The 26,881-nt window shown below is 36.4% G+C and overlaps 1 protein-coding gene across 2 annotated transcripts in view; it reads right to left on the bottom strand.

Moving 5' to 3' along the window:
• NR2C1 (nuclear receptor subfamily 2 group C member 1) overlaps positions 1-17,943 on the bottom strand; it is a 33,792-nt gene extending 15,849 nt beyond the window's left edge. For both annotated transcript variants that reach the window (XM_044226664.1, XM_044226665.1), the window contains exons 1-8: positions 17,866-17,943; positions 14,887-15,117; positions 12,373-12,454; positions 10,464-10,643; positions 9,305-9,452; positions 9,118-9,208; positions 5,088-5,272; positions 3,763-3,928 (exon numbers count right to left, since the gene is read on the bottom strand). In XM_044226664.1, coding sequence (XP_044082599.1) covers positions 3,763-3,928; positions 5,088-5,272; positions 9,118-9,208; positions 9,305-9,452; positions 10,464-10,643; positions 12,373-12,454; positions 14,887-15,117; positions 17,866-17,919 — 1,137 coding nt within the window. In that variant the 5' untranslated portion in view covers positions 17,920-17,943. The remainder of the gene's footprint in view (positions 1-3,762; positions 3,929-5,087; positions 5,273-9,117; positions 9,209-9,304; positions 9,453-10,463; positions 10,644-12,372; positions 12,455-14,886; positions 15,118-17,865) is intronic.
• Between the last annotated feature and the right edge of the window lie 8,938 nt (positions 17,944-26,881).

The raw sequence follows: 26,881 nt of genomic DNA, 5'->3' as shown, positions 1-26,881 counted from the left end.
TCTTAAAGCAAGATATACCTCTAGCATCATGAATCAGTCAGCGCTGGCTTAAGAAATAAGAATTTATTCAACAAGTCTTTTAGATTGCAAAGAAAATGATTTCTTCCTCTATATAAAGAAGATGAGTTTCTACTAAAGATGTTAAAGAGCTTCCCCCAAATACCTGTGGACTTATAGGTTTATAAATTGAATTACACACATTTTAAAAACTGCATATTCAGCACATTGAGATTTTCTTTTTTTTTTTTTAAGTAGGCTTCACGCCCAGAATGGAGCCAAACGTGGGGTTCAAACTTATGACCACGAGATCAAGACCTGAGTTGAGGTCAAGAGTTCGATATTTAACCAACTGAGACACCCAGGTGCCCCAATATACTGAGATGACTTTTTTTTTTTTTTTAAGATTTTATTTATTTACTTGACAGAGAGAGATCACAGGTAGGCAGAGGCTGGCAGAGAGAGAGAGAGAGAGAGAGAGAGGGAAGCAGGATCCCCGCTGAGCATAGAGCCCGATGCGGGACTCGATCCCAGGACCCTGAGATCATGACCTGACTTGAAGGCAGCGGCCCAACCCACCGAGCCACCCAGGTGCCCCTACTGAGATGACTTTTAAAAGGGTGTTGACTTGAATTAAACTTGGCTACCCATTTTTGAAGTTATTTGTCTACCATTACCTTTCTAGCACTTTCTGTAATTCTGATAATAAGCTAAATGATAGGATTTTAAAATAATCATTTGACTTGAGTTAGGAGATGTGAATTCTACTCCAACATGTCATTAATTAGTTGTGTGACCCTAGATTACACATTATAATTCAGCAAACACTGCCTGAGATCTCTCTTTCTTTTTTTTAAGTAAATTCAACCACCAATGTGGGACTCAAACTCACAACCCCCAAATCAAGAGTCACATACTCTACCAACTGAGGCAGCCAGGTGCCCCAACTGGGATTTCACTGTAATGTACTAAGCTAAATGCCAAGGCTTCAAAAGAAGAATAAAAGGGAAATGGAATGAGTTGCAGAAAGGGCTAAGAGAGGGATGGCATTTCTGATAAGTGAAGGTCAACTGAATCAAAATGTGTAAGGTCCTAAAAGGTCATGGACTTTATCTCACATGGGCAATAGAAAGCTAACAAAGGCTTTTCGGTAGCAGAGTAACATAACTGGATTTTTTTTTTTTTAAAGATTTTATGTATTTGAGAGAGAGAGTGCACACACACACATGAAGAGGGGAGCGGGGGGAGAGGAAGAGGACTAAGCAGGGAGCCTAACTAAGGGTTTGATCCCAGGACCTGAGCTGAAGGCAGATGCATAACCAACTGAGCCACTCAGGCGTCCCATAACTGGACTGATTTTTAATAAACATCACTCTGTTACCAGGGCAAAAGACAAGATGAAGAGACTGGAAGCAAAGACATTACTCTAACAGTTTAGGTTAGAAATTTTAAAAGGCCTTGAAATATGGTGACAAAAATGAAGAGGAAAGGAGAAATTCAAACAAAAGAATGGTTAGGATTCAATAGGGAATGGAAGGGAGTGAGGTGTGGGGAGAATGATGACGAGTCCCAAACATCAAAGATGGTGACCAGAAGGGCATCATTTTAATATTGAGATGATATGTATGAGAGAACAGTTTTGGAAATCACCTACCTCCATCTCATACATTTATTTCTAAATGGGAATTCTATCCACCTTGATGATCTATGTAATCAAGTAACGAGAATCAAGAATAAAGTATATGAAATCACACCAGAAACTCCGAAATTAATAAAAGTATTTAATATTTCTATTGTCCTAGATTCTCCAGAACCAAATTCCAAGACACATTATTAGACTATTTCTCCTGTTTGCATTGCTTTGAACAAGACACTGAAAACCTCCAAATCTTTTTTCATTCACAATGTATAAATGACAATACAAGTCCAAACTTTCACAACCAACTGTGATTAAGGCTCAAATATAAGAATGTACACATGAAAGCATGTTGCAAACTACCGTGTACGTAAAAATGTATGATAGGAACAAAATCCTATTTAGCTCAGTTGTTAAGAGAAAACTGAGTTTTTGATTACAGATGTCAGGTTTTGAAACTCATGACTGTAAAACCTCAGTGAGAAAGCCAACTACGAAAGTACTTAACTGGGCAGTGAGAGAAAAGTAAAACTCTTGATTTCACAAAGGCTGTAAACAAGCATCAGAGAAAGCAGCTGTCTTTGTCAGGAGACCAAGAAAATTCAGAGTGCTGATTCTGAGGACACCCAGAGAATAGCAGGTCAAAGACTATTCCAGAGACAGGGAAAAAGTTCTAATTTGCCTAACACATCCATCCATAACAAGTATTTGAAAAAATCAAACATTTTGAGGACCAACATCAACAACTAAAAAAGGATGGCTTCTGCTTTCTATAGAAGTACTCTACACTTTTTACTTGCAGTGGGTCCTCTTCCTACCTTTTTCCTTTCATTCCCATTAAATCCAAAGGTAGAAAATAAAAGACAGACAACAAAAGCATGTCTTTTATTCAGAATAAAAAAGCAATGGGGAAAATCAGTTTTGCCTTGCTTAACCCTTGTCCATAGCTCCTACCATAATTTTTAAGGATGACACTGATTATTCCCATTATCTTTTCTTACAGCCCCCCCAAATTTTCATGTACAGTACAAATAAAACATTTCTAATTTTTTTCATACAGGTTATCTTTGGTAAAATTTTACATGAAGATTGGTTTCACTGTTATGTTTTACTGACTGTATCAAATTACAGCACTTTATTAAGTCACTGAGTTTTCTCTGTGGCTACTTCTACCAAGTCAAATTTTACAAATACAAATTTTATCATATGCAGTTTTAGTCAATGTTAGATTTGTGTTATTTGTACCAGTCACACAAACCACTATTTGTTAACTGTTTATATTTTCATTAGAAACCCATGAAAACTTATAATCTAAAGTAAAGTTATACATCATTTCCTTCAGGTACTCTAGGACTGCTGTGTATTGCTAATTGAAATCTCCTGTATATTTTTAATCACTTTGCATACGATTTGCTGAGAGTACTCATTGCTGACAGAGAAAAGATACAGAGTGGTTAAAATGGAGGGGTCAAAACATCTGAGTCTTAATATAGGGCCTCAATGGTCAGTGTATTTGAACATTATTTGTATGCCAAAGTTATTTTCTAATATTCTACATGTATTGTTTTCATCATAAATTCATGTATTTAAAGGGAACAAAAAAATAAACTACAAATGTACCTTCTCCAAAATGGTTAAAGCGTAAGAAGTTAAAAGCCAGAAGTTAAAACGTATTAAATAATTTTTACATTCTTAATACTGAGAGTTAGCTAATTAGGGCAATACTAACAAATGGAATTCTTTATAGTCACTATGGTAGGAATAACTGGGTCTCACATACTAGCTTACGCTAAAGGACTGAAGAAAACCAGTGTATACAAACATGGTGAATGTCAATACTCAGGGTTAACAGCAACACCCCAAACTCATGTCTAAAATGTTCTAAAAGCTAGCTTTGATAAGCTTAAAACCACTAATCGATATCATAACCATGATTTATAAACAGGATGCTTTACTGAGCCATCGCTTTATACAACCAGATGTGCATGTTTCAGTTGCTATTTCGAATTCTATCAGGAATACTTCTGACTTTAAAAGCACAACAAATATACCTTGATTTCTGAAGGGAAGATTAAAATCAAAATGGATACTACAAGATTAAAAATTATATTTAAAAAATATGGAAATACCCTGAAAGCTACATGTGAGTCGCTGAGAAGTGGCCCCTCTTTTTCGATGTAATTTATGCTCGAGTCTCCAGCAATTAGGTGTACGCTTCCTTCCATGCCCTCTACTGAGCTCTGACAGGCTGTGCTCTCTCCAGGATTCAGTGCTTTTGCAAGAGTGTCAAATGCCCTATTAGGAGACATTAGATGCTGTGAGCTTGGTCAATCTCCAAAAAAAAAAAAAAAAATAATAAAATCCTACATAAAATTCTGAAATTAATATTTAGGCCTAAAAAATTATTGAGAATACAGAACTTCAGTGTATCACTGATTACTCTATTTCAATGATACCTATACCTGCTTCCAAAAGCAACAAATAAACTTCAATTATGTATAGTATGAAAAGCTGTATTATATTAATTATCAGAGAATTACAGTTTTTAAAAAAAAAAAACTTATTATCAGAAAATTAGTCTTTAAAAAAAAAAAAACTTACGTAATTACCAGGAGGAAAAACCCTTACACTTTGTCTCAAAACATGCTTTTACAAGTTAACAGCCCATTTACTTTATATACAGAAGTTATTTAGAAAGAATAAGGGCAAGAACTTATGTCAACCTCACTGCATTCTACACAACAGATTAGATTTTAATTTTATTTAAAAATTCAGGAAATATTTTAAAACTTGTGTTAACACAGCTACATCTAATCTCTAAGAATCTTGAGATTAGGATGGCAAATAATGAATTAATGTTAGCAAATAACTGTTAGCTCCTCATATTTTTCAAAGAGAGGCCTTTTAGAGTTCCTTAAAATCTCGTGTTCAACAAAGTACTTATTGAGACTCTTAAATGCAGTTTCCTCAACATTTAGATGATGAACAGTGTGAAAAAAGCCAGAAGAGATCCAGTTTCTACATCCCATATATTAATAACAAGAGAACAAAAAACAGAATTCTCATACAAGTTTCCTGAAGTGTAACTTAGTTGATTCAATTAAGTCCTTCAAATCTATTTTCATCATTTAAAAATTGGTGGGGAAAATGAACATGGCTGCCTGGGGTAAGGCAGTTGTTTAACTCTAAATACAGAGAAGATAAAATAACATGTTTAGCAAGAAAAAATTCCTAAATTTTATGATTACATTTCTAATATTGTAATATTCATTTATTGCTCATTAATTGGAATGTAACCTGCTGAATAATATTTTACACTGAATGTGCTTTTTCAGTGAAAACTTACTGTGCTTTAAATTTTCTAACAGAAATACTTGTTTTCTGAAACTTCTGTAAATAGTATTCGCCATAAGAATATTGTAAGATATACTAATAAGATCAAAACAGACCTTACCTTGAAACATCACCATTAGTCTGCACTTCTTGATGAAATTCACACAAAGAGGTATCACCATTACTTAAGCTTTCAATCACAGACATTTCACTACTATTCTGAGAAGGATCTTTAGTTTTTCCAAGATTTGCTAATGATGTAACCACACTGGCCAATGTACTTAAATCTCCCTGACATGATTCAGCCTTAAAAAAAAAAAAAAAAAAAAAGTATTAAAATCTGCAAATTGGGGTATCAGAGAACTTTTTGTCTGAAATATCCAATTCTAGATTATGAAATGACAAAATTAAAATATTCTAATTAAGATAAATGGAACCTAGAAAACAAAATCAAAGAGCTCTGAGCCTTTAAAAACTTCCTGAGGAAACGTTAAGTTTAAAAACATCAGGTACATTTCCTAGGAAATGTTTATATAAAAGTTACATTAAACCAAAAAGTATACTTAATGATTAATCTATTCACATCAACAATCCCTCCCTCTGGTAAAAGGATCTTAGATGATCTTTTAAGTTCTTTTTTTATTTAAAATTCTGCCAATTTCCAAAACTCTCTATACAAACTATAACGTTGTACAGAATGTATTAAAATTATTGTTACTGAAAAGAGGGAAAAAACGTAAATGTTATTACTGAACAGAATTCTTAGAATGCCAATTTTCATCAGCCACTGTGTTAAATGTGTTAATACCAGGTGCTGTGTAAGTGAAAAATCTCTTTACATATTTAAGATAATTTTTAAAAAAGATTTTATTTATTTGACAGAGAGAAAAAGAGATTACGAGAATGAGTCAGGGGAGGGGCAGAGGGAGAAGCAGATTCCTCAGGGAGCAGGGAGCCTGACACGGGACTTAATTCCAGAACCCAGGATCATGACCTGAGCTGAAGGCAGATTCCTGACCAACTGAGCCACCCAGGAGCCCATGATAATGGCCTTTTGCTATACATTGCATATTCTCCCATTTGTCTTTAGCTTTCATTTTTGTTAATCATGTATATATTCTTTATTCACTAATTAGCTATTATTATTTTGTGAAAAGTATTCTCTCTCCTTAACTCTTTGACTACCCAGAAACATAATTTCTGTAAGAAAGGCAGACAGGTGCTTGATTTTTCTTTATCAATTTTCAGAGCAATGAGTCAGTGCCCTTAGCAACCTCTACTGGCGACAAGTGAGTTTTAAGTACCACTTTAAATTCATAGATTTTTATATATTTAATACATTTAAGTGAATCACTCTTGTTTAAATACTCAAATTATTCCATCCTAACCTAATGAGAATCCCTTCAATTGCCTTCTATGGCCAACTGACAGAATCCTTTAATGAAATTTAATTTTTCTGTTTTAAAGTGCTTTTAATCCAGCAAAAACACAGGTTTCCTTGATGTTTCATGTTATTATCAATTCTTCAGTTTATGTGAAATTAGTTTCAGTGAACAGAATGAAACAATTTTTGTGCTTCCCAAATTAACAAATGATCTGAGGATCATTTACTGAGAAACCTACTAGTTGTGGAGTTCTTACTTGGTTCCTACTTATATATGTAATTTATTTAATCCTTGTAACAACCCTGTGAAATAGGAATCATCATGCCTTTATTACTGACAAGAAGAATTACCTCTTGTCATTCTGCAGCAAACAGTGGAGGCAAGACTGGGAAGTCAGGTCTGATGAGAAAGCCTATGCTCTAACCACTGTTCCAGGCTTCGTATACTTGAATAAAAGGAGTTAACATTTTTAAGTGTTTTAATTTTCAACTAAAACTTAAACACATCAATTTTCTTCCATTTTATAACATGCCTACCTAGCGAGATTTTTAAGTTTTTGCCAATGAAGACTCTTAGGCAATGCAAAAAGACTGCATCTTGTGACCCGACAGTTTTGAGACTTTGTCAGAAACTTACCATACAAGATTGTTATTATAATTTAATACAAAGACATATAGAAAAGCAGTATCTGGGAAAATAGTAATTTCTCAACAAAACATAGTTGTCTTCCCTTCCTAAAGGAGTTAGTATGTCAGTGCCGTCCTAACTACCATCCTAACCTTGAATCACGTATACAAGGTGAAGCAAAATCTTCTAATTCCAAAATATATGGTAAAAAGTCAAATCTCCCCCACTTAATAACAAAATGCTAAAGCCCAACCTGTATGGTTGAAACTCTTATTTGCCCTATTTTACAGATGAGGAAGGAAAGTGAAGCACTGACAGGTCAAATAATTTGCCCAAGGTTATGTAGCTAGTAAGTGGCAGATGAAATTTGATTCCAGAGCTCATGTATGAAGAGTCCCTTAAGAATATCAAAAAAAAGAAAAAGAAAAAGAAAAAAACTAATATAGAATAAATCTAGCCATAAATAGGAAGAATAATCTTCTTTTTTTTTTTTTAAAGATTTTATTTATTTATTTGAGAGAGAGAGACAGTGAGAGAGAGCACGAGCGAGGAGAAGGTCAGAGAGCGAAGCAGACTCCCCATGGAGCTGGGAGCCTGATGCGGGACTCGATCCCGGGACTCCAGGATCACGCCCTGAGCCGAAGGCAGTCGTCCAACCAACTGAGCCACCCAGGCGTCCCAGGAAGAATAATCTTCTTATAGGTTATATAAAACCAGATTTCATTACAGGCTGAGAGAAATACTATTCATAGGCTCCCTAAGATCTGTTTCTAGACATGAATCTTCAGGAGAAATTTTTATTCTCATAAGGGGTTTTTGAACACTGCATAAATGCCACATGCTCCATCTAAGTAAGCCTTTTTCCCTTGAGACTCCTTGCTCAAAACAAAGACTCCAACCTTTAAGAGAAACCAGGTAACTTAGACACATAATGAAAGCTCTTGCAATTCTATTCCTACTCTTGACTCAAGTCAATGTTTTGAGTAAAAGATGTGCTAGGAATTTCTCTTCACCTGAAATATTTTAAGTATTTTGTTACTATAAAATCTGTAGGGGAGTATAAAAGAAATATTAAGAATTTTGCACTTGGGGCACCTGGATGGAGCAGTTGGTTAAGCATCTGACTCTTGGTTTCGGCCCAGATTGTGATCTCAGGGTCATAAGATGAAGTCCTGAGTCAGGCTCTGTGCTCAGCACAGAATCTGCTTGAGATTCTCTCTCCCTCTGCCCCTCCTGCTCATGCTCTCTTTCTCCAAAATAAATAAGAAAATCTTAAAAAAAGGGGGGGGGCACCTGGGTGGCTCAGTGGGTTAAAGCCTCTGCCTTTGGCTCAAGTCATGATCCCAGGGTCCTGGGATCAAGCCCCGCATCAGGCTCTCTCCTCAGCAGGGAGCCTGCTTCCTCCTCTCTCTCTCTGCCTGCCTCTCTGCCTACTTGTGATCTGTCAAATAAATAAATAAAAAATCTTTAAAAAAAAAAAAAGAAAGAAAAAAGCAATTTCACACTTAATATAAATTTCTATTCCTGAGGACTTTTGAGATAAAAGAAACCTGTAAGACTTTTGTCTGTTACTTTCATTTTGAAGCTATAATTGTCCTAGGGCAATAATGAACATTTCTACTGATAGTTATTCCTATATGAGGACACACAAAATGGAAGCTATCCTGGTCACAAATCTAAACCCAAGGCAGCAAACACTTAACAGGAAACACCTGTCAAGGGAACATAACACACACCAATCACAATCCTCAACTCCGCTTTAACTAGCTCACCTTACCCTAAGAAGCAGGACCCACTAGCCTTACAAGGAAATCTTCAAGCTCCTAGTCAGTAAGGCCCTTTCCATATTGCTGCTTCTAACATTTTCTCAAAATCACTCTTGCCCAAAATCCCTCAGCAAGAGTGCTCTCCTGATCTATGGATTGTTTTCCCTTGAATAAAGCCATCAAATTTGTTACTAAACTGTTTTAGCTGTCACTTGACACTATCAAATAGTGGCTCATTTAAAAAAGCAACTTGTAATAGGGAATATTTAAGACCAGACCAACTAACCAAAGTAATGGCGGAGATGAAGAAAAGGGAAAAAATATTAAAAGTTTAAAAAAAATTTATGCTTTAAATTAATTGCACTAAACACACCTTATCTGGTGTCATCAGCACAGTTGACTCAGTTTTTATTCCAGATTGGTGAATATTCACAAACATTCCTGAATCTAACAGTCCTGCTGACCTGTAACAAACAAGTACACATTTTAGCCTTAGTTTCACTGGGAAGAAAAACAAAGGACCAGCTACTTAATCTAGGTTTTGCTGGTTTGTACTATACCTTGCAGTTTCACTATCTGTTACAAAAGTTGGAGTTGCAGCTAATGGACTTCGAAGGTCTTTTCGGATGTAGATTTTTTCTGTTGAAGCGGCACAGTTGGAAGATTTTTCTCGTGATACTTCAATAGGTTTTCTTTCACACTGAACAGCTACAAAAATGCATGAAGCTATTACATCACAGTGCGGAATGTATAGGCAATTATAAATGTAACCATTCAGTCAGCAATGTTGTTCATGGGAGACAGTTATCATAATTGAACTCTAAAGATCATCTTTAGAAATTATTTCCAACTTCAACAAAGTTGCTTTGGAATAATAATTTGCATCTCTTGTTCTCTTTTCTCTCCCTGACCCAGCTGTGGTAGAAATGTAGAGAAATTCTTATTTTTTAAAAGCTCACCATCAAGAAGGAAAAACTGAAGATAGGAGTCTCTTACCTATCTATGTGAGAGTAAAAAAAAAATAATATCTGACAGACTGAAAATAATACTAATAGCCACAAAAAACTCAATCTTTTTTAGTTAAGGGCAGGGAGATTTTTGAGAAGTAATTCAACTGTTTATAATCTTCATTTATAAAATACAGGTAGTATATTTCACTTATTTTATAGGATTTTATTTCATGATACATAGGAGATAGTCTAGTTGTTAAATGCACATTTTCTGAGGGAAAAAAAAAAAAAACCTGCCAAGATTCAGATCTGAGTTCTGCCACTTATTAGTTATGTAACCTTGGGCAAGTTACTAAATCTGTTTACTCAAATGTAAAATAGCTAAGAGTCATACTTACTGCACACTATTTTGCTATGAGAAGAAATAAGTTAATTCCTATGCTATACAAAGAGTTAGGTATGGTGAGAACTCAATCAATATTAGCTACCCAACTTATCATCACCTTAGTAGTTTAATAGAAAACTAAACTGTTATCTAGTTAGGTGTGTTTTTAAAAACCAAGTTCAAACATATATACATGAATAGCATATGGACAATAAATATATTGTTGAATGAATAAAAATATATCCATATGTACACATTTTTAAACCGTTAGTTGGAATACTGTAAATTAAAAAGCATACATATTCACATATTGTGTTAACTGACATATTTCTAGAGGTTGGCTGAATTCTTAAAATTTTATTCTCCTTTAAAGCTAATACATACAATCTTGTCTCATTCCAAACGCAATACATCTCTGTAACCTGCAGTATTGACAGCGGTTTCGATGGTGTTTATTGATAATACAGTCCTTTGATCCTCGACATGAATAAACTAAATTTTTTCGGATGCTTCTTTTAAAAAATCCTTTGCAGCCTTCACAGGTTACTGCTCCATAGTGACGCCCTAGAGACAAGATGTTTAAGAAAACAAAAGTCATGTATTTTTGAACAGAAATGGAAATAAGCCCATTTCTTCCCTTTAAGTAACAACAATATATGTAGTGAGATGATTTTTGAGTCTGTGACATGGAAACATTTTTTAGGAGTTACTAAGCAGAGAATGAAACAACCATATTCTTTGATAAATATATTAAATAGTATGAATTTTTAATTCTGTAAAGTAACCTTAACAATGATATGGAAAATTTTGGAAAGAGGAAAAGCAAAACCACCCATAACACCATAAGTAAAAACTATTTTCACTTCTGAGATCACTTATAAATTATAATTCTTTTACATTATATAAGGATATTTTATTCTGAAAACTCTGCTTGAAAAAAGATACATCAATTAGTATTTGAGCTACAGTATTCTCTTTTTTGGGGAGGGTGTGGGTGAGGAAGGATAGAGGGAAGAGGAGAGAAAGAATCTTAAGCATGCTACACGCTCTGTATAGAGCCTCTATGGGGCTCGATCTCACAACCGTGAGATGATAGATCATGACCTAAGCTAAAATCAAGGGTAAGACATTTAATCAACTGAGCCTCTCAGGTACCCCTATAGTAATCTCTTTTCACTGTAGATTCCACTTTTTAAGTTTCTGGAGAAATTTGTCACACTTTGATTAACCTACTACTTCACAGGCCATTTCTTTGATAAACATCTATTAAATTGAACATACTCTGGGAAAAGCTGTAGTGGAGATTGTTGTAATGAAGTGATGGAAAAGATTAAAGATTATATATGAGTGAACATGGGTGCTTTCCTGTCCTAAAATAACAATGACCATAACTAAAATGACATAAACCTGAGTACTAGTAATAGTATTTGGAGAAATGCTGCTCAGCTATGCACAGCATTAAAGAGTAATCAGAGCTTTTCCATCTCAATTCTATTTACGTGGACTAGCAACAGGGCTCAGCAGGTAAGTTAGCAACAATGTTATGTATTAATAAGGACACAACCCATTTTTAAGCAATTCATTTGACAAAACTGACTTTATTTTCAAGAAAAATTTCCACATATTCAGTTTACATTTAAAAAGCAAAATTCAGGGTGCCTGGGTGGCTCAGTTGGTTAGGCAGCTGCCATCGGCTCAGGTCATGATCCTAGAGTCCGGGATCAAGCCCTGCATCGGTCTCCCCGCTCAGTGGAGAGCCTGCTTCTCCCTCTCCCTCTGCCAGTCACTCTGTCTGCTTGTGTTCTCTATTTCTCTGCCAAATAAATAAATAAAAGCTTAAAAAAATTTTTAAAGCAGAAGTCTTTGGGGGACCTAGGTGGCATAGTTGGTTAAGTCCTTGACTCTTGGTTTTGGATCAGATCATGATCTCAGGGTCATGAAACTGAGCCCTGTGTGGGGCTCCAAGCTCAGTGTGGAGTCTGCTTAAGTTTTTCTCCCTCTTCTTCTCTGCCATCCTAATACATAAGCAAATCTTTTTTTACTGTTTTTCACAATTCTTCAAAATATGCATTTATATGTCATTGGAAGAACAAATTAAATTGCATTCAAGTAAAATAAAACTTTAGATGAATAAAAAGCTTTGGGGAAAAAATCAGTTAAATTTTATAGGCTTCAAATATGAATCATAAAAACAACATGCTCTTTTCTTTTTACTTTGAGAAGAAGAAACATGGTAGTGTGGTAGTTATTTTAACAACACAACACACATAGAAGGTTATTTTTAAAATGTTACCTGATGCTTTGTCTCCACATACTACGCAAAGATCAAAAACCTTATTTGGTCCTTGGTCCGGGGAAGAATTATCTGTTAAGAGCTAAAGAAAACCCCCCAAAACAAAAAAACCAGAACAATAATTTGTTAATAATGCTTTTAAGTAAAATGTAAAAGAATAGCCAGTCTTATTTATTGTTTTCTTTCTTGTAAGTTATTCTGAGACTTTGAACTCTATTATGCATATATCAATTAAACTATTAATTTTCTTTATATATAAAGAAAAATTTCAATGTTATTAGAAAAAAGATAGGAAAAATGCCTTTTAAATTTGTTTCATAACAATCTCATTAAACACTATTAAACACTCAAATACATGAGCATTTAATGTATCTTACCTATTAAGCATTTATTATTCATTATTCATTCAACATATCAAATTACTGCAGCAATTATCAGCCCTATCATGACATGTCTTTAAACAGCTCAAAATTTTTCCACATGGAAAAATAATCTATAAAATCATAGAAAGATAATTGAATTTTAAAAATAGATTAGTTAAAATTTTTTTGAGTTATTTACTTATAATTATGGAAAAGATTGATAAATATTCCATCAATGAGTTATCTAAGATTTGGATCAGGTATAATCATTGACAGCCTGGGCTATAGAGTCTGATATACAGTAGCAGCTTAGTGGAACTGGGTGGAGAGGCCTTGGGCAAATTACAAACTCTCTTAAATTATATAAAGAGCTGATCACTTAGTTGCAGCTAATAGAAGCACTAGTTTTTTCTTTTATCTTCTAACCTTTTTTTTTTTTTTTAAATATTTATTTATTTGACAGAGATAGGAATCACAAGTAGGCAGAGAGGCAGGCAGGGAGAGGGGGGAAAGCAGGCTCTCCACTGAGCGGGGAGCCCAACATAGGGCCTGATCCCAGGACCCCGAGATCACGACCTGAGCTGAAGGCAGAGGCTTAACCCACTGAGCCACCCAGGTGCCCCTATCTTCTAACCTTTTAATCATTTTTTCCCCCAATCTTTTGAAACGTGAAGAGATTACTTCAATCCCCAAAATGTGATCTGGTATTCACCATAGAGCCTCCTGGCTTTCAAACAACACCAATCCTCCACTTGGACTCTTTTTCATCTCTTAGAGGTATGAATGCTTTCAGGAGTAATTATGATTTAAAAAACTTCAAACAGTCCTTAAAATAGCTGTCCCTTGCTATGTGATAATGGCATAATTTCTTCTTATCTTAAAAACTTAGTTTTTAACAGAAACTTAAAAAAAATAGCTGTCCTTTGAAAGTGTCTATGAAAGGTATCACTCTTTTTCTTAATAGTGCATCTATTGTGAATGGTGCTAATCTTTTATCTGCTATTATTCCTAAGGGTAGAAGAAATATTAAGGGACTTGCCCACAACCTTTAGGTCACTAGATCAGAAATCCAATCTTCTTGGCCCGGGGGAGTTTTATCCTATACCTGTTTCTGTTTTTTTGCCCTGGGGGGTGATCCATAAAGTAGGCAAATTGCCAATATTATCTTTTTTTCTTGAAACAGAGAAATTTTTTTTAGAAGAACAACTTTACAGTGGAGAGATGTGATACATACTACTTCACCCAGGTGGTGAAGATCAATGTCACCAGTTATAAAACGTAATGATAGTAAGTACACTTGATGTGATGTGATGAAAATGGCACTTAACCTCTGTGATCCTGCTCACCAAAACCAACAATCCCAGTCTAATCATGAGAAAAACAGTAGTCAAAATCCCATAGCAGGGTCATCTACAATATACCTGACCAGTAAACCTCAAAATTGTCAAGGCCATCAAATACAAGGAAAGTCTGAGACACTGTCACTGCTAAAAAAATATTTAACTAGCAAAAATTAAAATGATGTGAAGTTAATCTAGACGACTGACTGACTTCTAGTGTTAAAGCAGATGGTGGGGATAAAATGGTCTGCTACATGAAGGAAGATACAGATGACAACCAAGGTGACATCTGTCGAAGACACAGCCATAATACTGACTTCTTGATCTGGCAGCTTCTTGTTGCCTAGGCAGCGTGGTCTTGGAAAGTGCTGCTACCATGAAGAGGCTTTTAATTGGGTAGTTTCCTAACCATGCAGAAGCAGCAGGTCTCTTAGAAGCTAGTTCTGCAGCACCTCTAAGTGGTTATTCTTGGAAACCTGAACTGGAGCTGTATCTTCAGCCTTCCCAACAATTCTGTGAATTCTCTATATCCTTTATGAAACCCCTTCCTGGACAAACTAACCCGAGTGGATCTTATTATCTGAAACTAACAACCCCTTCCCCCCTGAATATATGGATGTGAGGGTGCGTGAGAAAGAGTACCGTGGCATATAGGAAAGGGCAGTCACCACAGATAATCTGCACAGCACATAATTTTATGCAACTTTTCCTACAGACTAGGTAGGACATAAAGTCTTAACATCACTTATACTTATGACGCGCTTTTTAATTCTTTCATGTGTAAAATGAAAAGACACTCTGAAGTTATTTACCTGGAGATGTTGTGCAGATAGATCAGGAGTTGTAAAAAATAACTGATTAACACCAGCTGCATCTGGAGTAGTGAGGAAAACTTTCCCTGGAGTGGAATCTTGCCTGGCCAGAATGACTTTGCTTGGGGTAGAGCCATCGTGATTTGTCAGAATGAACTGCTTGCCTTGTGTGTTATGATCAAGTGCCGTCACGATCTGGATTTTCTGGCCAGTTTGCTGCTCGGTAACAATCTAACACAATCATGTCAAATTAGTAATCAATTCAACTTATCTTTTTTTTTTTTTTTCCCTCTAAGGGCACCATTTTCTCCTACCTTCAGACAAAGCTAGGAAAGCATACCATTACATATATAGTCAATACAAAACACATACATACATACCTTTTAAACTAGCAATTCTACTCCCATAAAATCCCATCCTATAGAAAAACAAATGTGCAAATAAAGGTACAATAATAAAAACATTTGGACCTCACTATTTTGATTCTTTCCTTCCCCTTCCCTCCCACCTTCCATTTAGAAAAATGTTTACTGGGAGCATTCCATTTGCCAAGCATTGTTTGTTCTGGGTCCTGGAATATAGCAATAAACAAAACAAAACCTTTGTTCTCATAAAGCATTTATTTTAGTGAGGAAAGGCAGATAAAAAACAAATAAGCAAATAATATTCTCAGATGGAATCAAGTGCTACAAAGAAAAATTAAAGCCGGGTAGAGCTGGTCAGTCACTGATGGAACAAAAGCCATGAGGAGATGGCTTCTGCACAGACCTGAGTGACGCAGCAGACCAAAGCTTAGGGCTAGCTAGAGGAAGTTCATCCTCTACCTGGGATACAGGTAGAGGCCATGGGGCAGGAAGAGTGTGTCTCACATATGTGAAGCAAGAGGCACTTCAAGAGAGCTATGTGGCAGAAGGGGTTATGGTAAAAGATGGGATCCAAGCACCAGCAGGAGCCACATGGTATAGGGCTGTGTAAGCACTACAAAATCTGGATTTCCTCCTGTGTGAAATGAAGATCCACTGGAAGATCACAGCGCAGAGTGGCAAGATCTTTTTCAAAAAGGGTAATTCTAGATTTAGTTTCGTAGAATAGCCTGTGATGTTCAAGAGAAGCATTAAGGGAGACCAGAAAGAATGCTACTGCTCACACACTGGCAGCATCTGGGAATTACATATGGGCAGAGATGCCAGCAGGGTACAGGGTAGTGGCCATGCTAGAAGAGAAGAATGATGGGGTTTGGGACAGTTTATGAAGGGATATGTGACAAGATACGCTGATGGACTAGATGCAGAATATAAGGAGAAAAAAGGCAAGGATGACTACCAAATTTTGCTCTGAGCAACTGGGAGGACAGGATTGCTATCTACTGACTTGGAGGAGCCTGGGGATGAGCAAATTTATGAATTAGAGAACTGGCCCAGCACAGCGGGCTTTTGTTGTTGTTGAGCAAATATTTTACAGAGTAAACTCATTACGCTAATTTAATTCCTTGGTTCAAATTCAAAATTGCAAAGTTGATTTGTTTCCAACTTTTTCCCATTTCCCTAAAAATTTCCCTAAAATTATTTTCAAGATTCTTTTCTATGCAAAATTTTCAACGAAGTTCTGAATTACTAATCAGTTTTTGTCTAGAGTAGAACTGTAACGATTACAACTGCTGCCAATTTGAATTTGTTGACCCCTGTTGCCAGCATGTCCTCCTTTTCTGGGTGTGCTTCTCACTGCTGTCAATCTTATTTTACATAGGTTATCTCCACCACCATCTTCCCTAACAGTCTTCCATTTTACCTTTAAGATGTGAATTTGAATCAGTTCATAACAAATTTTACCATGTAACTCTTAAGCTGTTGTAGGCTTCACTTCACTGTGGATTATTTCTATCACTAATATTACCGTGAAGTAAACACAATTCTAATGGCTAACAAACTTATTTCTTAGAGAAGAGCTTTAGGTGCATGCACTGTGTGGCAGTTCTTTCACAGCACAAACTTGACAAGTGGTAGCTTTTTAAAGACTAGCTGCAATGTGAAATCAGAAACTATACTAAAATCCACTGATCTATCCTGCCATTTGAATGAATCCTTCACTTGTCAGTGATTTTGTAATATCACTTTGGCCCACTGAATGATGTACACCTTTTATATATTGACATGTTTCATCATACCATATCATTACATGGCAGATAGCCCCTGGAAAAATAAAAAAAAAAAATAAAACCATTATTATTATGAAAATGGTTTTGACCTTGCTGACTCTCTGAAAAGAGTCACTAGATGACACTTTGAAAACCTTTGGATTATGGTACCTCTTAGTAAGGAATAGGGCATAATTCTTCCAGGTCTCTTCATTAGCTGTTTTTCTTCTGCACTCCCTTAACACTTCATACAGTCATCTATTATAGCCCTTCCCACCGTATCCTAACTGTGGGATGATTCAACTACTCCCCACTAGATTTAAAGCTACCTTAAAGTTGAGAGTATCTTTTATTTCTGTACCTTCAGAACCTAGCATATACATTTGACTTATTTACTTTAATTTTTTTTTTTTTTAAGATTTTATTTATTTACTTGCAGAGATCACTAGTAGGCAAAGAGGCAGGCGGGGTGTTGGGGGAGCAGGTTCCCCGCAGAGCAGAGAGCCTGATGCCGGGCTCGATCCCAAGACCCTGGAACCATGACCTGAGCCAAAGGCAGAGGCTTTAACCCACTGAACCACCCAGGTGCCCCTCTTTACTTACTTTAAAAAATATTTTATTTATTTGAGAGAGAGAGACAGCACATGCGAGAGCACAAGTAGTAGAGAGGAAGAAGCAGGTTGCCCATCGAGCACGGAGCCTGGCGTGGGGCTCGATTCTAGGATCCTGGTATCATAACCTGGGCCAAGGGCAGACACTTAACTGACTGAGCCACCAGGGCACCCGTATACATTTGATTTAAATAGGTTTGATGGATCTGCAAATGAACTGTAAATCAAACATACCTCTCCCATCTGTTGTTCAATAATTTGATGTGCAATTTCTTCTATGGTTGCCATGTTCTAATTGCCAAAAAGTCCTGCCAGAATAAAAAGATGCCTTTTCACAATTATACTCATGAAGCATATTTACTGAAGAATTTACAAATGAAGACACATGATAGCTAAGATTTATTTCAAAATAATCCAGCTGGGGTAGGCGGGGGAAGAATGGAATAAACAAAACAAGACTGGCCATGCACTGACAACTACTGAAAACTGGTGAAGTTTATATAGGGGTTCATGAAATTATTCTCTCTGCTATTATGTATTTTGAAAAGATCTATTAAAAAAATTATTCAAGACCAAACAATTTTACTTTTCAAAGACTAGACTGAAAAGCAGTGGCTTCATCCTCTCTGGAACCAACAGAGGAAACAGAGCTGTTCCCTGGGCCTGTGTCCTCTGGGCTGCCACCCCCATGAACTGCAGGGAAGGCAGTAAGATTTCTGAGAATTCTGTAACAGCAGAAATGTTGCCAGCTTGGACCGAGGGGACATAGATCGGATGAACTGGAGAAAAACCACTGGACTTGTGTGATTCTTCTACATGGGCCAATAGAGCTATTTGGTTTCAAACATTTGTTATCCTTCCAGGAAGGGGAGAAAGATTCAAAGATAGGTCACAGGCCCAACTAAGCCATCCAGGTGTCCCTTTATTATTATTATTTTAAGATTGATTTATTACTTGAGAGAGAGCGTGCCCATGCGTGGGGGTAGGGGCGGGGGAGAGAATCTTCGAGCAGGTTCCCTGATGAGCACCAAGCACAAAGCATCATGCAGGGGTTGATCCCACGACTCATGAGATCATGACCTGAGCTGAAACCAGAGTCCAACTAAGTGAACCACCCAGGTGCCTCTAATGTGTATTATTTTCATCAACATTCTGTTCATGAAGCTATCTGTGTATCTCTAAGATAACAGAAGCTTTTCTACTGTTCTCTTTTCTTTCTGGATCCTCACCCAAATTGCTTTTGGCATCTCTCTTTCTACCAACAATCTCTTCAAGGCAATCTAGGCTTTTTGTAGCATGCATCTCAAAACTCTGCCAGCCTCTATTTGTCTCCCAGTTCCAAATTTTTAGCCATTTGTTACAGCAGCACCCTACTTCCCAGTACCAAAAATCTGTATTGGTTTGCTGGGGCTGACATAACAAAGGCTAACAAGGTTACTTCTGGCTAGATAATTCAAACAATAAAAATTAATTTTCTCACAAGGGCGTTGGGGTGGCTCAGCTGGTTGAGCGACTGACTCTCCGTTTCTGCTCAGGCGGGATCTCAGAGTCGTGAGAGAGCACCACGCTCAGCTCAGAGTCTCCTGGAGATTCATTCCCTCTGCCCCATCTCCCTGCCCCCCTCCCAACCTGAGCTGTCAAGCATTCTCTGAAATAAATAAATCTTTAAAAAATCTAAATTTTCTCACAATTCTGGAGACTAGAACTCTGAGAAAAGCTGTCAGAAGGGTTGGTTTCTGAGACCTATCTCCTTTGCTTGTAGACGGCTGCCTTCTCTTTGTCTCTTCATATCTTCCCTCTGTTTGCGCCTGTGTTGTAATCCCTTTTAATAGGGATAACAGTCATATTGGATTGGGGCCTAACCTAATGACCTAATTTTAACTCAATTACCTCTTTAAATCACGGTCAAATACAGTCACACTCTGAGGTACTGGGGGGGCCAGGACTTCAATATGAATTTTGGGAGAGTGGGGGAATATTCAGCCCATAACACTTAGGCACAAACCTACTAAGAAACACGCATGATATATGTAAGGAAAGCTTTAAAATGCTACCTATAGAGAAGAAAAACTACCTGACAGAACACCAAAGAAAATAATTATAGTGACTACCTCTAGGGAGAACTGGAAGTTTGGGAAAAGGGCCAGAATACAGACTTACTTTTCACTGAGTAAGCATCTGTTTCTTTAAAATTTCTTTAAAATTAAAATTAATTTTTTATGTGTGGCAATACCTACAAGTATTACCACACATAAAAAATGAATTGTAAGTAGAAAACAAAAACCCAGTTTAAAGCAACCTTTTCCAGAAATCCTAAAATCAATGGTGTTATCAACACATTAGAACCAGACAACCTACCTCATAATGAAAAATTAAGTAGATAAACCATTTATATATATTATTAATGTTTGATTATTTAAAAAGTACATGAATAGAAAGGACTGAACTTAAATCTCAGTACTATTAAATGAGCAAACAATTACAATAAATCAAATATCATTTTGGAAGAAGAGACCAAAGAATATGAGGGTATTACGTGTGATGCACATATGTGCATGGTATACATGTACGTCCAGGTTCATACTAATTGTGTACTTTGTCATCAGCAATGCTACGGGTAATACAATGCTACAGGATTTGAAAATTGATATTCTTGGGAACAGTATTCTGAGTACCGAATTTAGGGATATTAGATTTTTTTGTTTTTTGGCTTCTGAAGAAAAGAGCAGGAAATGACAATGAATTCATAACTTTTGGAGTTACAAACTCTAAGCTTAGAGAATCTATCCACCCTCTTCAGAAAAATATACACATGCATGTATTTGGTAGATTCCATTTTGTGGTACATCACATCAATTTTCTACTTCTTTCTATTTATTTTCAGGGGGAGAGGGGCACAGGGAGAGGTACTGAATATCTTAAATAGGCTCCATGCCCAGCACAGAGCCCAATGTAGAGCTCAATCTCCCAATTCTGAGATTATGACCTGAGCTGAAAACAAGAGTCAGATGCTTAACTGACTGAGCCACCCAGGCACTCCTTTCTACTTCTTTATATATAAACCTTCTGCATTACTGAAGTAGTCTAGAGCTCTTATCGCATATTGTTTTATAGATCCATGTAATTCAAACTGGCTAGAAAAAGAATACTTAGGGAAAGTTTTTGAGATACTTCAATGAGCATATACTTCAATGAGCATATACTTCATTTGCATTGAGTGAAACAGAAATGAGAGGAAATTAGGGAGTGGATTTGACCAGAAAGGCAGACTAAGAACAATTTTTGCCCTTTGGACCCCTCTCCAACCACACATAGATATGTATGGTGTGAACGTTGCAGTATCAAAGTACTTACTTTCTCCTACTTGTAAAGCCTGTTATGTGTCTGTAAAGCCTGTTAGATTATCTGTCAGCTTATTAACTTAAGATTCAAGTCTAGAAAGGCACAGACACAATGATATAAAGTCCAATCTATTATCTCAATTTTATTATTACTTACTTTTCTCATTAAACTATCAAGGAATACAATACTTATTTATATGTAAATAGATCCGTAAAATAATTCAAATACATCATATAATCTTGTTCATTAAAATTTTTTTCCATATGCAAAAAGGAGGCTAACTATCTAATCACAAATTATGGGGTACCTGGGTGGCTCAGTTGGTTAAGCATCTGACTCCTGATTTTGGCTCCGGTCATGATCTCATGACTGTGAGATGGAGCTGGTGTTGGCACCATACTGGGCATGGAGCCTGCTTAAGATTCTCTCTCCCCCGCTGCCTGCCACCACCCCCCAACTCCTCCTGTGCTCTCTCTCACTCTAAAACAATAAATAAATTACAAATCATATCTAAATGTATTACATTTTACTAAAATTTAGAAATTCCCAGAGGATGGTATTATTCACTCTGATAAATGAAAGTTTTAGCAAGGGGGAAACGCTAAAAATTAGTAAGAATGAAATAGGTTATTTGGCATAAAATTAGGCATTTATGATAATGGATTTAGTCACTTTGCTTTAGTCACTAAAAGCTCAACTATGCCTAGTTTAAGCAGAAAGGCAGGGGGTGGGGAAAACAGGATACATGCTAGGATCCAAGCAGAGCTGACCTTGGCAAAAACTGGAACTTGGGCTTATGATGCTGTGAGGAATCTCCTTATCTCTATTTTCTTTCTTTCTCTCTTTCGTTTCTCTTTCTAGTTTTCTTTCTTCCTTCCCTCCCTTCTTTCCTTTTCCTCCCTCCCTCCCTTCCTTTCTTCCTTCTTTCCTATTATCTCTATTCTTATTCTCCCTATGTGGCTTATTTTCTACTTTCTAGTAAAGCACCAGGAAAGGAAAAGTAGTCTTCTCTAATCACAATTTTAAAATGTTGGTAAAGATTCTGATTGACTCAGCTTAGGTTATGTGCTTATCTTTGGAATTAATCACTACGCAGGCCAGGAAGAGGAAAAGGAAGGTTAAAACGATAGTAGGATTGGCAACTTCCATTTTTGGAAGGTCTATTTACCAAAAGATGGAAGACTAGCATAGACATGGTTATTGATATAATTATCATGAGGCAGGCGACCACTTCAATTTGTTTCTACTACTGATAGATAGAATTCTTCAATCAAAAGTCCACTGAACACTAAGCTACTCAAAAAGCTTACTTCAGCACTGACTCTAATCTTCTGTTGTCAGATGGAGAAATCCTCAAAAAAAGAAGGGTAAGAAACCCTTTTAAATATTCTGTAAGAATTCTCCTTTTGGCTACTTCCAGATCAAACTCCTCCTAATTTCTTGCTCCATGAGTTTAGTAAAAGACAAATTTAGTTTTATAGCCATACTGTTTTAAACAACCTCCACGGTTTAAAGAGAATTCTCAAAATAAATTGATTTTGTTGCACTTTTTTCTAAACATACCAATTTTTTTTTGTTTTAAGATGGTAAAAAGGCATAAGGAGTGAGGACAATGCAGCCTTTTAATCCTCAACATTAAAAACTTGAAACCTGGAGTCGTAAGGACTGGAAGCTATTAGACTTTCTCATGAAACAAAAAGATATTAGAGGTTATCAATTACCCTGATATATTGATAAACAGAATTATTCTGATGAAGAGAGACTACTGACTGTAGAAAATGGTCAAATTAGTTTTGGATTACCAGTCCAGATTTTATTCCCAGCTTTTTTTAAAAGATTTTATTTATTTAACAGAGAGAAATCACAAGTAAGCAGACAGGCAGGCAGAGAGAGGAGGAAGCAGGCTCCCCGAGGAGCAGAGAGCCTGATGCGGGGCTCGATCCCAGGACCCTGGGATCATGACCTAAGCTGAAGGCAGAGGCTTTTACCCACTGAGCCACCCAGGCGCCCCTATTCCCAGCTTTTAAGTTAAAAAATGAGGAAGCTCATGAAGCAGAATTCAGTAACAGGGTAAAGAGATACAGTTTCTACAGAAAATTAAATTTATGCTAAGCAAAATAAGTCAGTCAGAGAAAGGTAATAATCATATGATCTCACTGATATGTGGAATTTAAGAAATACAGCAAAGGATCATAGGGGAAGAGAGGAAAAAACGAAACAAGAGTAAAACTGAGAGGGAGACAGATTCTTAATCACAGGAAAAATCACAGGTACTGCCTGCCCAAGTACAAGGGGCAAGTCTGCCAACTCCAGGACTGCAGGGACCGTGTTGGTTTTTCATCACCGTATCCCTAGCATCTAGTGCATGGTGGGGGCTCCATAAATCCTTGTTCAATAAATAAGTGGATGAACATCCCCAGAGTCAAGCAGCGGAATTATAAGGAAGCAGAAAGAAGCAGAAATCGGTAAGACACACAAGAACACAGATGACTGTGGCTGGGCAGAAAGCAGGGAGCATACTGACTTCCAGCACAGAGGTCCAGAAGATGGACTATGCCAGTCCAGATGGCCATCATTAGAGTCCCACCATACATATACATATACACAGCTCAAGGACAGTGCTAATGTTGCAGGCCTCTAAACAAGGCTTATTTTCTCCCTCACCAAAAATCACTTCCTCTGAGATTCTTTTCAATCAGTTATACGACAGTTTCTAATGACTTTACACTGTCAAATCATTAGCTATGCTCTAAAATCATTATTCACTGAAAATTCTGACACTGAGTATTGTCCCTTTCCTGCCACCAACACAGGTGACTTCACTGACCATGGACAATCCAACCTACAACCAATTTAGTTCCAAATTTCTTGACTTAAAAATCCAGTAATACTCATCTAATTGCAACTATAATATTTTGCTGCCAGACTGCTCTAACATATGTATTTAATATTATTTTACCTCTTAATAATCTTCAAAGCCTTCCCTTTCTCTAAAGGATTTGAGGTGTCATTTTTTAAACCTTATATTCTAGCCATACACACTACTTATAATTCCTTGAATTTACCATGTTTCTCATGCTTCCATGTCTTTGCTAATGGCGGCTCCTTCTACCATGACCATGGAATCACCAGATCAGTATGTTTTCTGAGCCGAAGGCAGCTGCTTAACCAAGTGAGCCACCCAGGTATCCCCGATCAGTATGTTTTCTAAGACCAAATTTAACTCCAAAAATTAGACAAAACAAGCATTCTTCACGTACTGATGGAAGTCTAAATTGCTATAAACTTCTTAGAAAAGTTAATGTGTCAATGTGCATGAAGAGTCTGAAAAATGTTAACGACTAAATAATTCATTCACTATTCTATTCACTATTCTAAGAAATATTTACAAATATTTCTTAAGTGCTTCCTATGGGCCAGGCATTTTTCTATGTGTTAGGGATACAGCAGATAGTATTAAAACAAACTCTGCCTTGTGAAGTTTGTACTTTGGTGAGGTTCGACAGACAACAAACAAATATATGATACCAATAAACGGTGAAAAGCGAAATGGAAAAAATTAGAGCAGGGACTAGTGACAAAATGCTTGGGACAGGGAAGAAAATGCCCTTTTTTTTTTTTTTAAATAACAATTCAGAGATGGCCTTTGTGAGAAGGTGACATCTTAGCAAAGACAAAGAACAAAGATTTGTACAAAAAATTTTTTCGTTAATGTATGAGGAAAATGTTTAATGACAAAGAGAAAATGTTAATGACAAACTAAATGCAAAGATCCAGAAACAAAATTTTATTTAAACGATTTTAACTATGCAAAACACACAAGGACTAAAAACAAACATTCTCAAATGTGAAGCAACTTTTCTAGGTGAGAGTTATAGGCTACTTATTTTTTCCTTTCTGCTTTTTGAATGGGTATGTACAGTTGTATTCAGAAAGTTAGCATTCCCTCATCTTTAGCCTATTGTATCTTCTACAACACCCTGTCCTTTGCATAGATGACCCATCTCTAATAGAGTTCTAAGGAAAACAACTGTAGTTTTCAATGAACCTCTACTATTTAACAGTGCCTAGTATTCACATCTAAGTTCAGTAAGCATTTACTGGAAGATATTTACTAGGCACTGTGAGATTTTGGGACTTGACAGTGAACAAGGCAGAAAAGATCTCTGTTCTATAGGGCTGATATTTTAATGAGAAAACAGATTTTTAAAAATTACCATGTGCTAAAAGATATGAAGCACACTAGGAAGGAGTGCTAAAGAGAAAAACAGAAACGGTCAGTTTATATAGGTAGTAGTGTCTTAGACCTCAAGTCAATCTTGTTCTACTACTTACTAAATGTATGAAACAAATGAAATGGATTCAATATAATCTACTTCAAAAAGTTGTAAAAATTCAATGTCAGTGAAAATATCTGTACCAATGGTTAAGTTTCTTTATAGGTAAGAGGTATTTCCTGAAAGCTAAATGAACAAAGTGCTCAATAAACGAACAAAAGGAGTTCAGAACCACCACACTAGGAGTGAGGCTCTGGAAAAACCCTATACAAGAGACATATGAGTTAGGCGTTGAAGGTTAAGTATTTTCACTGGCTTGAGGGACAAAGCAAAAAACACGAGAATGCTGTCTTTACTGCTCTAGAGCTAATTAACATTCAGAAAACAAAAAAGAGTCCTACAGTTTTGGCCCTGAGTTTTTTCAATTTGCCAAGATCTCATTTCTACTTATCTTCTCCACAGAAAAAAGAGAGTATAATTGGTGCTGTCCTTTTTCCGTTCAGATTCAAAATTTTAAGTCCGTGTTCTTGACATCAGAAACAGCTCCTTTTTCCACCAGCCACACTACCATCAACTGAATGTAGGCTGCTGTCATCCAAAACAGTTTTTTGCAAACTTTGTGTTGTGAGCCACTTACGGATGGCAAAATTAATTCAGTAGGTCATTTTTTTTTTTAATGAAAATAGAAAAGAGTGCATCAGATATAGTGAGGGTAAGAATAGTCTCATTAAGACTTTATTTCAGTTTAATCTGTGTCAGTGTGCTGAGTCATGATGCAAAATGTATTTCCTTCTGGGGGATGCAAAATTTGAAAATATATAAATATGACATAAAAGAATGATTCTATTTTTTCCAGTACAGTGGGTCAAAGATCTCTTTGAAATTGATGGTAGTTAAGGTTTCTCTCACTAGAAAACACAAATTCACTTCATTCACACTACAAATGACAATATATGCTGAATTTCAAGGGGTTCATAAAACCTCTCGCAGTCTTGAAGGTCTTCCAGTTAACCCTTCAGGTAAAATTTCAGCTACTGTTGAGTATCCAGAACATACATTTAATATATATGACTTTGTGCACATGAAAAGCCCCTATTAGGCAAGAACCATCTTTGTATATATTTGAAGCACCAAGAAGGCAAAACCATTAGTGGTCTGCACAGTTGATACTGCAACAGTATCTTACGGCATTGAAACATCCTTATACTCTTGCTTCAGAGCCATCAATGTCTCTTTAATGGCCAAAGGATGAAATTTCGATCCTTCTCCTTTTATTTTTTTCAATATTTGTTAAGCCTCTGAAACATGCCTGCCACTGTGGACACAGAGTTTCTTTATAGTCTGACTTCACCTTCCCATTTTATCTCTTATAGGTCCCAAGAGGGGCCTCTCTTAGGGTCAAACTGGGATGTTCTTTATGCCTCAACATACCATTCTAAGCTCTTCTTCCCTCCCTTAAATTCCACCTGACTTTTAACACTCAGTGCAAATTTTTTAAAAAATCCAATCCTTTGAGGTGAGTCCAGCATTTATTGTGTATACTAAAGCAATTGACTAGAATTCACTAAGAGACGTCTGTTAACTTTTAGTATCATATGCAAAATTTCTGTAAAGATACATTTCCCCAGGGC

Source organism: Neovison vison, chromosome 12, assembly GCF_020171115.1.
Source record: "Neovison vison isolate M4711 chromosome 12, ASM_NN_V1, whole genome shotgun sequence".
NCBI lineage: Eukaryota > Metazoa > Chordata > Mammalia > Carnivora > Mustelidae > Neogale > Neogale vison.
Note: the sequence above shows the minus strand (reverse complement) of the source record. Positions and strands in the feature narration are given on the sequence as shown.